Source organism: Photinus pyralis, unplaced genomic scaffold, assembly GCF_008802855.1.
Source record: "Photinus pyralis isolate 1611_PpyrPB1 unplaced genomic scaffold, Ppyr1.3 Ppyr1.4_unclustered_Scaffold3517, whole genome shotgun sequence".
Classification (NCBI taxonomy): domain Eukaryota; kingdom Metazoa; phylum Arthropoda; class Insecta; order Coleoptera; family Lampyridae; genus Photinus; species Photinus pyralis.
Window position 1 is genome coordinate 37632 of NW_022171415.1, and position 12462 is coordinate 50093.

Sequence of the window (12462 nt, forward strand, 5' to 3'; positions counted from 1 at the left end):
ACTCTCTTGATCCTTATACCCCATTTCTTCAAGTTAATACCACACAGTATAAAGGTCAGCAGACAAACAATGTTAAAGACTATTCTATCATGCCAGTACAAAACAAAAAGAATAAGTTGTCAGATGAAAAAATTAACAATCTAAAACAGCAGCTACAATATATAGACGAACCCTTTCGTCATTTGTATACAAAGCTCTGGCAAGAGAATGTGGAGGAAGAACAGACCAATCGAAGAAAGACTGTGTAAAAATGATTTTGTATTGACCTTGTATATACAAAGTAAATAGTAAATTACTTACCTATCATTTTGTTTTTAGTTTTACTTTGTTCTTTTGTTCTTTATTTAGGCAATGAAAACCTTTTAAAAGTTACTGTTTTATTTTTTTTTTGTATTTAGACCCTTTATGCACTTAAGTTAAAATTTTTCATTGTGTTTACTGGATGATAAAGGGTCTAAGTGCACATATTTCTAATTTACCACTTCCCTGTAAAATTTTATACATTATAAAAAAATTGTCTAAATTAAAGGAATATATTCTTACAAGCTTCGTTTTTTTATTTATTATAACAAAAAAGTTCCAAGAAATCAAACTAAAATTTGTTTTTCTCAATATCTTCTAAATGTTACATAGACCCTTTATACACTTGTGTCTTCAATTATGTTTCAACGTCATTGACCACATGTTAACTTATGGACATGGGTTCTCCTAATGCGGACTAGCAGACATGGCCTTCAGCGTCCTAGTTTTGGCTGTAACTCCGGCTTTTGCCGTTTAATTTAATTAATGTTGTTAATTTGTCGTCGGTTAATAAGTAAGTTATTTTCCAATTTTGTAACAACCGTTTAATTATTGTAACATTCTTGTAGTTTTTGCTTTGATAATGCCCTGCTGATAATCAAACCGAAACATATGTCAGCCATTGTACATCTTAATCTGCAACAACTGTAATACCATAGCAGAAATATAAATTTAATTGGGGAAGACAACATCGTGTGTTCTTAATATTCCAACCCAATTTGAGATGAGGAATTCAGAAATTACTTTCCATACTGCCTCACAAACTTTTCTGACAGTTTTGCATACAGTCCAAGCCTGTACTAGTAATGAAGGTCAATCATTGATTTGATTAATATGAGTGTCATAAATATATTTCTTCATTTTATTAATTATTATTTGTGTCTGTTTTAAAGAAAAAGCTGAAGTGGTAACAGAATATCGTAGAAACTACAAGAAAACTGAGGAAAAGAAAGATAAATCAGGACAGGGAGCTGGTCGGGAAGTTATCCAACAAAAGCGGCATCTACGTAAAACAGCATCGAGGAGGTGGGAGAAAATGAAGATAATCACAAGAATGATAACGCCTCTACGCAAAACAACACTTCTGAGAACTTCATTGATCGGACGTCTGATGATCCTTCAGATAACTTTGAGAAATTACCAGCATCTAAACGGCGCGAATCATAGACAAATGTCATGAGTAAACCACAGGTTCAGGCACCAACTCTAATAGAATAACAACTACCAGATGAATATACGCCATTTTTTGATTCCATCATTCCTGCTGTAAAAACTTTGTCTCTGGACCGCAAGCTAGAAACGTCGGAACCGCATCGAATTGTGGTGTTGTTATAGGTTATGTTATGCGTATTCCTTGTTTTGAACATGGAATGTGAACTAGCTGCTTCCCACACAGCACAAAGACAACCATTAGACGTCTAAGATGTGTTTTTTATGGATATCCATGATCTCTATTAGATATACATAGACGTATAGTGGATGTCCGACTATATCCAAGAATCTGGATATCCATACAGATCTCCATTAGACGTTAAATGATTATCTCCATTAGATATCTACCGGTTTTATGAAAGGGGTGAAAAAAGATATCCATTAGATATCCTTTTAAATAAAAAATTTCAGATTATAGCAATCTTTATTTTACGAATCTGTAACTTATACACTTCATTGTATTTCTTGATTCGGATTCTTCTTGCTATAATTAGAAAAAAAATTTTCCTGATAAATAAACATACATGCAACAATAACATACCATTGATTTGAATATCTTGCAGCAACATGTCTTAACCAATTCTTAATTGAATCAATCACATCTTTTTCTGTAGCACCAACCAAAGATTTATTTCGTTTTACAGCAGCTGAAAGAATTAGATTAATAGAAGTAGGTCCTAAGTGCATAAAGTAATAGGTAAAAACATAATTGCTTATATCCCACACAACACAAAGTAATCCCATAGATATTCAGACATCCAGAGGAAGTCAAAGTTCAGCTTCTGGATATACCTATGCTGTATATCCTCTGGATGGACAAACGTCACAAAAATCGATATCCCAAGGATAGCATTGGAGACATCCCAGGGATAGCAATCGGCGACATCCCAGTGATAGCATAACAAGATAAAAAAACATTGTTAGAGGCACTTTAACTTTAATAATAATACATATGTATACCGAAATACAATACATATGTACTTGAATACAAAATAATACTCATGGATGTTAATTGTTAGCGTCTTTTACGGCCTTTTGTTTCATACGCTCAGCCGCATTTTTTTAAAAAAATTTTATAACACCCGCGGCAATCTTTTCGTCTTCTAACTTTTGGCTTACTGCTAGGCCACCTATAAAAAATATATCTGTAGGTATAGCTGTTCGATTGCTCATGATCTGTAATATAGTGCATTTGGTGCATATATACAGGTAGATTAAAAGGCAACAAATTCATTGTGAACAGAATATAGTAACTTACTCAAAAGCAACTTGCTTAAGTGCAAGGAGTTAAATGCCCTTTTTTTCTTTTGGCCTTCCCAATTAAATTCCTTATATACAGCATCGTCCATTAAGCGTGGCATTACACGGCGAATGAAATCTCCCGGATTACTTCCTCCAATTTTAACAATGTCCATTTTCTAAAAGTCAAAACAATTAATATAAAGACAGTTTCATTAATAAGTACACATAGATAACTGTGGCAACTTCCCTAGTCCTATTTTTTGTCAAATTAACTAATTGGTAAAAAAACGACTGATCAGTGACAGTATTCAATGTTATTTATCTAAAACTGCGACATGAAAAACAAAATATGCTTAATTTTTAAAATGCTCAAAATGAAAACAAATCAAACTAAACAGGAGGTGACATTTATTTGTATTGCTTTTGGTAGGATTTTCATTCTTCACATGTCATGTCGCTGTATGACGCCGGCTTCGACAGCGTGTTTAAGGATATTTATCCATTTGGAGATTCTGATAATATGACGGACACACCTTTAGAAGACATCTCATCAGCCTCTATAGCAGGCCCATCATCTACTGCCACTACTAATGTCATTGTACCATCGGCTAATGAAGATGAAATTGAATTAAGAAGTTTAATGTCAACTTGGCAGGTTGACAACATTGCTGATCATTTAATAAGTAGGTCTATTATTATTAATATTATTGTACTATTGAAGGTTCGATCTCTAACCATGGTACTTTCTCATTTTTATAGATCAGAATGTATTCATCCCTATTTTGAAAATTATAAAAAGGCATCAAATCGAACGCCTTTTAAGAATATTTGACATGGGTACACAGATAAAGTTTGAACATTACTTAGAAGAGTGGCGCGAGCTTCTTGGAATACCATTGTATTCTGATAAAGCCAGCACAGAATATTCAACTCCTTCTACTTCGGGTCCGTGAAGTTGGAGTGTCGACTTGAAAGGAATTAAGTCCCATGTATCTCATAATTTTGTGCTCATTTTGTGCTAATTTGTGCTGCTAATTTAAAATTTTGTGCTCATCAGCTTAATGAGTAATTCAACTTTTTCTGATGACACTCCAACTTCACGCTGGAGTGTCAACATTGATATTTTCAAAATTTTCTTTTACTATAATTTTGTGCTCATTTTGTGCTAATTTGTGCTGCTAATTTAAAATTTTGTGCTCGTCAGCTTAATGAGTAATTCAACTTTTTCTGATGACACTCCAACTTCACGCTGGAGTGTCAACATTGATATTTTCAAAATTGTCTTTTACTATAATTTTGTGCTCATTTTGTGCTAATTTGTGCTTCTAATTTAAAATTTTGTGCTCATCAGGTTAATGAGTAATTCAACTTTCTCTGACGACACTCCAACTTCACGCTTGAGTGTCAACATCGATATTTTCAAAAATTTTTTTTACTATAATTTTGTGCTCATTTTGTGCTAATTTGTACTGCTAATTAGCAGTCCATGTACTGTATTGTCTAAGTTGGAAACCCATAATATTCTAGACACCGAAAGAATTGTAAAGATATTCATAGAAAAAGAATATGATGGTGTAAAGATAGAAAGCTAATATTCTCCAAAAGGTTTCGCAAATACTTGCAGTTAGTAATGAACAATTAGGTACATCTCCAGGTGTAAATTTTCGAAGTAGGTTATGCAATGTCGTCTCACGTGACGTTGTCAATGTCAATTTCGCTAAGATGGCGGGTCCAGGTAAATTGTTGTTCTATGGGTAAAATTGCGATGTCATCCACGTTCTGCGTAAGAAATATCCAGGTAGAGAATAACGTAAAAGTAATCCAGAAGAGAAAATGATAAGAAGTTAAGAGAGAAGTTTGAGCGAACCTTGAGGGAAGATAAAACCCTAAAAAACGTATTAAGAAAAATGCTGAAGTATATACCTCACACTAATTACTTGCAAAGCGTATTCAATGGAGCACAGCCACAGCACATCAGAAATAGAGAAAAAACACTCAATAGAAATATGTTCACAGCCAAAACAGATTGACACAAAGTCAAGTAAAAAGTAATGGCGTATCGAGAAAAATTTGCACGCAATTAACCCAGATCCAGATCGTCTCTGAAAGGGAGAAATATAGGACATGCGTATGTAGAAAAAAAAGAAGATCACGACCTCTAGTGGCGAACCAAAGAACTATGGTAATAACAAATATACTATAGAAATGACTGGCATCTAAACTAAACGGGTTTACAGAGGGAATACCTAGATGGGGTGAGAAATATAGAGAGGTGCAACTCGATTAATTTAGATGAGGCTTATTGCAAGATGCTTCAGTACATCGGCAATTTGGTAAAGAATAATCGATTTCCGCAGATGTAGCAGCGTTTATTTATTTATTTACTATTCCTCTCTTGTTCTGGGCCCTCAACAGGCTTACGCCCAATTACAGAGTGACCCGCATAGTGCTTTTTAGAGGTGCCTCTGCAGAGAAGGTATTAAGTTGTTTTATACTACTCCGGTATTTACCTTACGAATTAGGAAAACTGCAGAAAAACGTCATTCAGAGTAGCCGGCAGAATGCTCGCAACTGGTCTAAGGTATCTGCCACAGATGAAAAATTCACCTCAATCCAGGTTCGAACACCCGACCTCCGGAATTATAGTCCAACGCTCTTTCATTGGTTTTCAATCGGTTTGTGTTGTTGGGTGGCCTTTAAGCATCAGAGTCGCACGTCTAACACACTCACACCCCTCCCACTGTGGACTGTGGGCACGGGAAGCTTCGGGAATATGTATCGCAATTTTACATTATAGTTGCGCCTCTTTGCTATTTCTCACTCAACAATCAACGAGAGTAGAACCCCGACACTTTGCCGCCATCTTGGATTTTATTCGCGGGGTCAATCAAGGTCAATTAAATTGATTCGCGGGGTCGCCCACGTGGACGAGGGGTGTTTTCGAGGGTGGAGGGGGGAAATTTGGAGTTTGATTTGATTAATTAATTGCGATTTTGGTCTTTATTGACATTTGATAAGAGCGATGACGTCATCGATTAATTTAATTCGCGGCTTGATTAATTTAATCGGCGGTTTGATTGATCTAATTAATTTAATTAGCGGTTTGATTTCCCGGAATTTCTGTTTGATTACTTTGATTCGCGGCTTAATCAATTTAATTAGCGGTTTGATTTCTCGGAATTTCCTCTAATTAATTTGATTCGCGGCTTATTTAATTTAATCCGCGGTCCGATTAATTTAATTCGCGGTTTGATTGATCTAATTAATTTATCGATTAATTTAAATTGATCGTATAATCAAGAATAATTACACATATGTAATAATTACACACAGGTAATTATACTCTAATTGAAAACAAAATGGCCGCCAAAGGCGGAAATTTGAAATTTTTTCTATCTTTCTCTCTTACTCACTGCGTCTATCTCTCTTACTCATTGCGTTTATCTTTTACCTATTCTGAAATAGAAGATAGAAAATGAACAAGTTTTAATTATGTTTATTATGGTGCAACAATTAACAAAAAACATTACAATCAAAAATTAAGCGCAAATTACAATTTAAAATATACAATACAAACCCGTTTCCACACCACCCAGGAGGTAGAGTTGAGGTGCGTTTTTTTTAACGTGGTGTTCCCATGTAGGCCTAATCCACGGAACGTATTTACAAACTAAAACTAAATATTTACATAAAGGTTAAATTAAAAAAGTTTATTAAATAATTGAACTATGTGCTCCACGCGTGAGCCACTGAGCTCCGGCCACATATCCATCACTGCCGTGAACTGCTGCACTGAATTGTTTAAGTTGTTGTGCATAAAGTCAATCGATTCTTCCGCCGTAGATGATGAGGACACGTCCAGCTCACTCAGGACGTTTATAGCGTCCGTTATACAACTCATAGCGGTCTCGCACAGCCTAATATAATTGCACAGGTCTTCCGAGAGTGTATAAATTCTCGTCCTCAGCTCGTGGTACACAAGCCTTTTCTGCACTATAACGGTTTCCACTGTGCGTGGTAGCTCCGTTAGAGCTATATTGTCACGGAGTACCACTAACTCACACAAGTTGCGTAATGTTGAGCCTTCCGGTGTGGGGTTAAAAGCACTCAACTTAGCCAGGAACACTAAACATCCCGTCACGTCGATTTCGCGGTACATACTGGACAGATTCTGTACAATTGCGTCACGAAGAACCTCCATGGCGAACGCACGAAAATAAGCAACAAATTTTTATTTTTCGTGGTTTATAAGGGTTTAGCCAGACATAATTTCGGGAAATGCAAATGAGAGTCATGTACATTAACGGCCCTATATTGTACAGTTTGTTTACTTTTTCTTAAATCGTACAATTTTTGAATACAAAATTAATGAAAAATAAGCAAACCATTTTGGGACGCTAGGATTACCTGTTTTCTATGAATGCGGTACAGGTTCTGGGTTAATTGTTTCTGCTACCCTTTTGTTAAAGATGACAACGGCGCCCGTTCAGTATTGTTTACTTACCGCAGTCTCTTTTAATTGTTTCTCATATTTTTAATGCCGTTAAATGAAAATGCGGAAATACATTTAGACTTTTATTAATCAATTAGATTCACCTTATAAAAAGTCATATTATACAATAAATCAATTATATCATCGTTACATTCTAAATCATTATTAAACATATCTACAAATTCCTTAAGTGATAAATTATTAAACTTAAAAACTAAATACATTAAACAATATTGTCCACAATAAGTTGATAAAGGATGCTGCAGCACTCGCGAATTAAAGGTGAATTTCCGGGCGTGTTTTTTCAAAAATTTTAAATGTAATCCGGTAGGTGGTCGTCCGAATGAATCGAAATATTCTCCATTTCCATCTTCATCTATGTAAATTCCGTTCCAGTGTTGCCCTGTGCGTGTTGAAACATCTGTATTGACAATTGCAGCAAATGGCCGACGTACACTTGCTCGTATAAGTTCATCTGATGCGAAAACAGCACGCGCAGCCTTCTTCTGAATCAGATTCAACGCTCGTTGAAGTTCTAGGGTATTCATTTGTTGAATCAATTTGTGCCCACTCGTGTAATATTAAGGCATTTTCTTGAGCGCACATAAGCGTGTTCTCCGCATGATTGAGGCACCTTACACCGCTATGACTTTTCTTTAACTTCTTTAGCGAAGGGCAACCCACGTCTTCTAAATTAATTACAAACTTGTCAAGGAAATTCAGTAGGTATTGCTTCTCCACTCCTTTTACGTATATTCTATTGAAGGGCTGAAGTAACGTACGTAGTTCTTCTTCAAGGTCCTCGTATCTAATGTACCCGGAATTCCATTTCAAGCCATGATAACAGTCTTCTAAGAATTTGATTTCTTTTTTCATCGATGAGGTTACAGTATAATTGGCGGGCGGCTTCATAAGTAAAGTTGTGCAACTGGGCCCCTCCGACGAAACGATAGATATTTCTTTCGGAATGAATTCCTTTAAGCTTCCGCGGAATCCTTGAAAATCAACGTAGGCATCCATCACATGAAACATTTTCTAATAAACTGAGGATCCGTAATAAAGTATTATAATTTTATCCCTTCTGTCATGCGCTGCGCAGTAGCTTTTTTTCCAACACAGGGGAAATGATGTAATCAAGTTGATGAATGCGTCTTTGGAAACGTGCGGCATCTCTTGCGTACTGCATCCAAGGTCCTTTTCTAGCTTGATGATGAGCATGTGGCCATGCAATTATGTGACGCACTGTATTCCGGGACTCGTCAAAAGAAACTTTTTTAAATGTTAAAGTCTGCGATGACATTTCGATGTTTATCAATTTCAATAACGTTGTCAAATTCTGCGTACACGAGACAATTCACCGTCTCAGTCAGAGCGTCTTGGAAACCAACTTCGATACGAAGAGAACCGTTCTTTACCAAGTTCCAATGAGTTGTGGCGTTTGCGGATAAATCCGGCGTTAAATCGAAAGTCATTAGGCAGTATCCGTGCGGATAGTCTAAACGTGATACGTTATTTCCTTCGTTCAAAAAATGTATTCCAGTTCCAGAAAATAAAGTGTGGTAGGCCCTTACGTATAATCCTTCTTGAGTGAAATCTGGTTGTAACGGTTTTGATGGAATTTGCTGCCCATCAATGTACAGAGACATATAATTAATCTTGTAATGATGAAAGTTGAAGGGATTGGAAGCGTATTCTCCGTTAAACGCTTTATTGGACACAAAACCAATTATGCAGCGTTTTGGTAGTTGTCCAAGGAAGACATTATCCAATGATTTGCGTTGCACACCTGCGGGAATCGTTAGCACCTTCACATCCGATCTAGTAATAGGGTATTTGGCTGCAGTGGTTTCTAATGCTTTTGTGTGCGCAAGAAGAACTACAGGATTAATCTTCATTCTTCTAACCAGTAAACTGGCATCCACAATTTTCACTTTGTATGTTGAACCAGTAGCAGCCATTAAACTAAAGGTGTCTCTTGTTCGAACAAATTTTACTTTCATTTCAACTCCATTCATGAGAAACTTTTCTTGATTAAATAAGTCCGCGTGCACATGACCAACCATTTCCACCATTTTACCGAGCTTTGTGGTATTTTGACGAATAGCGAAACCTTTGTTATCAGCTGTTAATGTATCCATTTGCTTTGGAGTATCGTTATGCCATAAGGAACACCCCAGATGAGTTGTTTTAGCTTCAGAGCCATAATTTAACAGAGTTTCAATGTATGCACGATACGCATAAGTATTGCTTGGTGGTGACACTAATTTCTGATTCAAGCATACTTCCACTTGACTATACAATGTATGCAGCCAATTGTTAACAGGAGCTACCACATCGTCAGCACCCAAGTGCGTGTCATCTTGTTTTACAATTTTCGCCGTAACGTAGAGCATTGTGTGACTTAGATCGAGGTAATCATTTCCATTTCCGGGGACTACGAATTCAATCGGTGCGTCATCTGATAATGAGGATAAAGGTTTGTAAAACATCCATTCCCCACCTTCGATACTGGTTTGTGTTGCAGGAAGTGCAAACAGATCCAACTCAGATTTGATGCATTCACATGACTGTGCGTGAAGGAATGCCATTCTTTGAGAAAATGTCACTGAATGTTGGTTTGACAACTTTGCGTTTAGGAGCTTTTTTCGGACGTGTAGTTTTCTTCTCCGTAGCACTTTTGAACTGACCGTAATCGATCATGTGTGGTCTTTTATAACCAGATCCGCGCATTAATGTATCAATTTTGTCATCGGCTTTTCGTTTAAGGTTTCTTCCTGCTTCCTGAACTCGTTCTTGAAACGCTGCTTTAATTGGTTTCTCCTCAATTATGTCACCTAGTACATTTGCACCAGTTCTTAAAGCTTCTTTTCCCACAGCTCGCATTACCGATTTAAACAAAGGTAATATGGAACGAAACACTCCGCCCAGCCAGCTTCCTATTCCATGACCTCTTTGGTACGGCGAACCTCTATAAATCGTACCGATACCCGAGCCCGCTTGATTTACGTACTATTGTTGATATGGGTAGTCCATTTCTTAAAATGAAGCTTTAAACTCAATGTTCCAAACTCGAATGGCATAGGAGCGCCTGTATCCGTCCTTATATGTATTTCGATATTTTCAAACTCTTTCGTCATCACGGGCATATAGTGTGACGGTGAAAACACTACATCTTTATGACTTCCATAAATGTAATTTTCGGCGGTAATGTTAACTATTCTCATTAGTGGTGATAACACATCTCCTACGATTTGCGGCTCCACAATATCACAATAAATGAACATCTGTGAGGGCACGCCTGACCAAATACTTGCAGGATGCGGGGGTATGGAATCGCGTACTACATTCTGTTCTGGACGATACCCAAGCTGTAAAGCTAACCTTTGGGAAAATCCCAGTACGGAGAGAGGCGTCCTAAATGCGATCGCCACACGTTTTGTGATCTTGTAATATTTGATTGTGATTAACTTTCCTAAATTTTCGTGATTGTTTATTTCTTTAAGAATATCTTCAATGTTTTCATAATTACCAGCATCAAGTTTGATCACGTACCAACCGCCGTTTTTATACATAGACGTTCCGAGATTATTACGGAAAAATGTCGCTGCACTTTCTAAAACTTTATTTAACGGAAAATCTGTTATTGGCGCATCTCTGTAGTAAATTAAATTGTCAGTTTCATTGACGCAAACGCACAAGGATATTGTATTTCGGCTATCCCGACGGACCAATTACCACTTAATCTTATACGCTTTGGCAACTGTGTAACAAAGTGTGAAGTTGTATTGTTGGGAAAATAATCGAGCGAACTATTGCTTAACAGGGTAATGTAGAATTCTTCTTCCATTTTTATATGTTTTTGAGTTCTGCCGCAGAAATCCAAGAATTGAATTTGTCACTATAACCTCGCCACTTCACTAAATATTTTTTGTTTTTTCCTCTTCCTTTTTCTTCCAAAATCTCGTCAATTTTAAATACTGTATCTTCGTCTATCGTAACAGCCTGCAGTTCTTCCTCATAAAAAGTCCCTTCTATATCTTCACCGCTTAAATCCACTATTCTGTACACAGGCGGACGTCTCTTTATAACTTTAATAATTTTAAACACCTCTTGACTAAAGTTACTCTCATATCCCTTTTCAAAATGATATTTGGTTCTGGTGATTCTCACGTGTTGTCCCACTTTATATATAGGTCGAGTTTCTTTACCAAAACCCTTCGCGTAGAGGTTCTGCCAAACTTTCAAAATGTTTTCTTCGTTCACATCATCAGGCGCCATCTTGATCGAAGAATGATAGGATTTGTTATATGCAGACACCAAATCTTGTAGAACGTCCACGTATTTGAATGTGTTCTTATATGTAAAGTAGCGGTGCATTTTCGTCTTTAATGTGCGATTCAGCCGTTCGATTATGCAAGCTTTTACGTCGGGATTATGGGTTACATAATAATTTATATTGTATTTTTTTAAAAATTGTTGTACGCTTGCTGCCACAAACTCTTTTCCTTTATCAGTTTGTATATTTTCAGGTGTATTGTCACATTCTTCAAAAATGGACGAAAACGCCTCAATTATAGAATTTGCGCTTTTTTGCTTGAGAGGTCTTGCCCATGCTTTCTTACTGAATACGTCAATGACCGTTAATATGTAATTATAGCCTCTGTTGTTTTTCGCTAGGCTTCTCATATCACAAAGATCGGCTTGCCATAATTCAAACATGTTGTTAACTATGTATTTGTTGCGTTGAAATTTTCTTTTAACGGGCTTGTGCACAGTATATGCTTCTTGTTTTTGTAACCATGCTTTTACATCCTCAGTTGAATATCTATTTTTTAACGCTGAAGACAAGGAGGAAACTCCACCGAATCCGGCAGGATGTGAGGATCATAATATATGCTTTCCATCTACTTAAAGTTTAAAGGTTTTCCATCCGGGAATATGCAATCGTTTAGAAGTATTCCATCCACCTCGCTGTAGCCCACCAGAACTTTTGGAACGTTTTCTCGTATCCGGTTGCTTAAGTGCACTTCTCGTCCGTTTTGCGGTAACGTCTTGAACAGGGTTCACAGTAATTTTTGGACGTTTCGAAATAATGTCTTCGGATTTTACAACACTTTGTCTTCTACCAATAAATTCTTGAGGTACATTAATTTCTTTGACGAATTCTGCAAACTTCAAACCGCCCTCTGGATTCGTTGATTGGCGCGGTCTTACTG

General features: G+C 36.7%; 1 protein-coding gene across 1 annotated transcript; it reads right to left on the minus strand.

Moving 5' to 3' along the window:
- Positions 1-8520: 8520 nt before the first annotated feature.
- LOC116182095 (uncharacterized protein F54H12.2-like) lies at positions 8521-9834 on the minus strand. The gene has a single exon (XM_031502598.1). The coding sequence runs from the start codon at positions 9832-9834 to the stop codon at positions 8521-8523; it is 1314 nt and encodes a 437-aa protein (XP_031358458.1).
- Positions 9835-12462: the final 2628 nt, after the last annotated feature.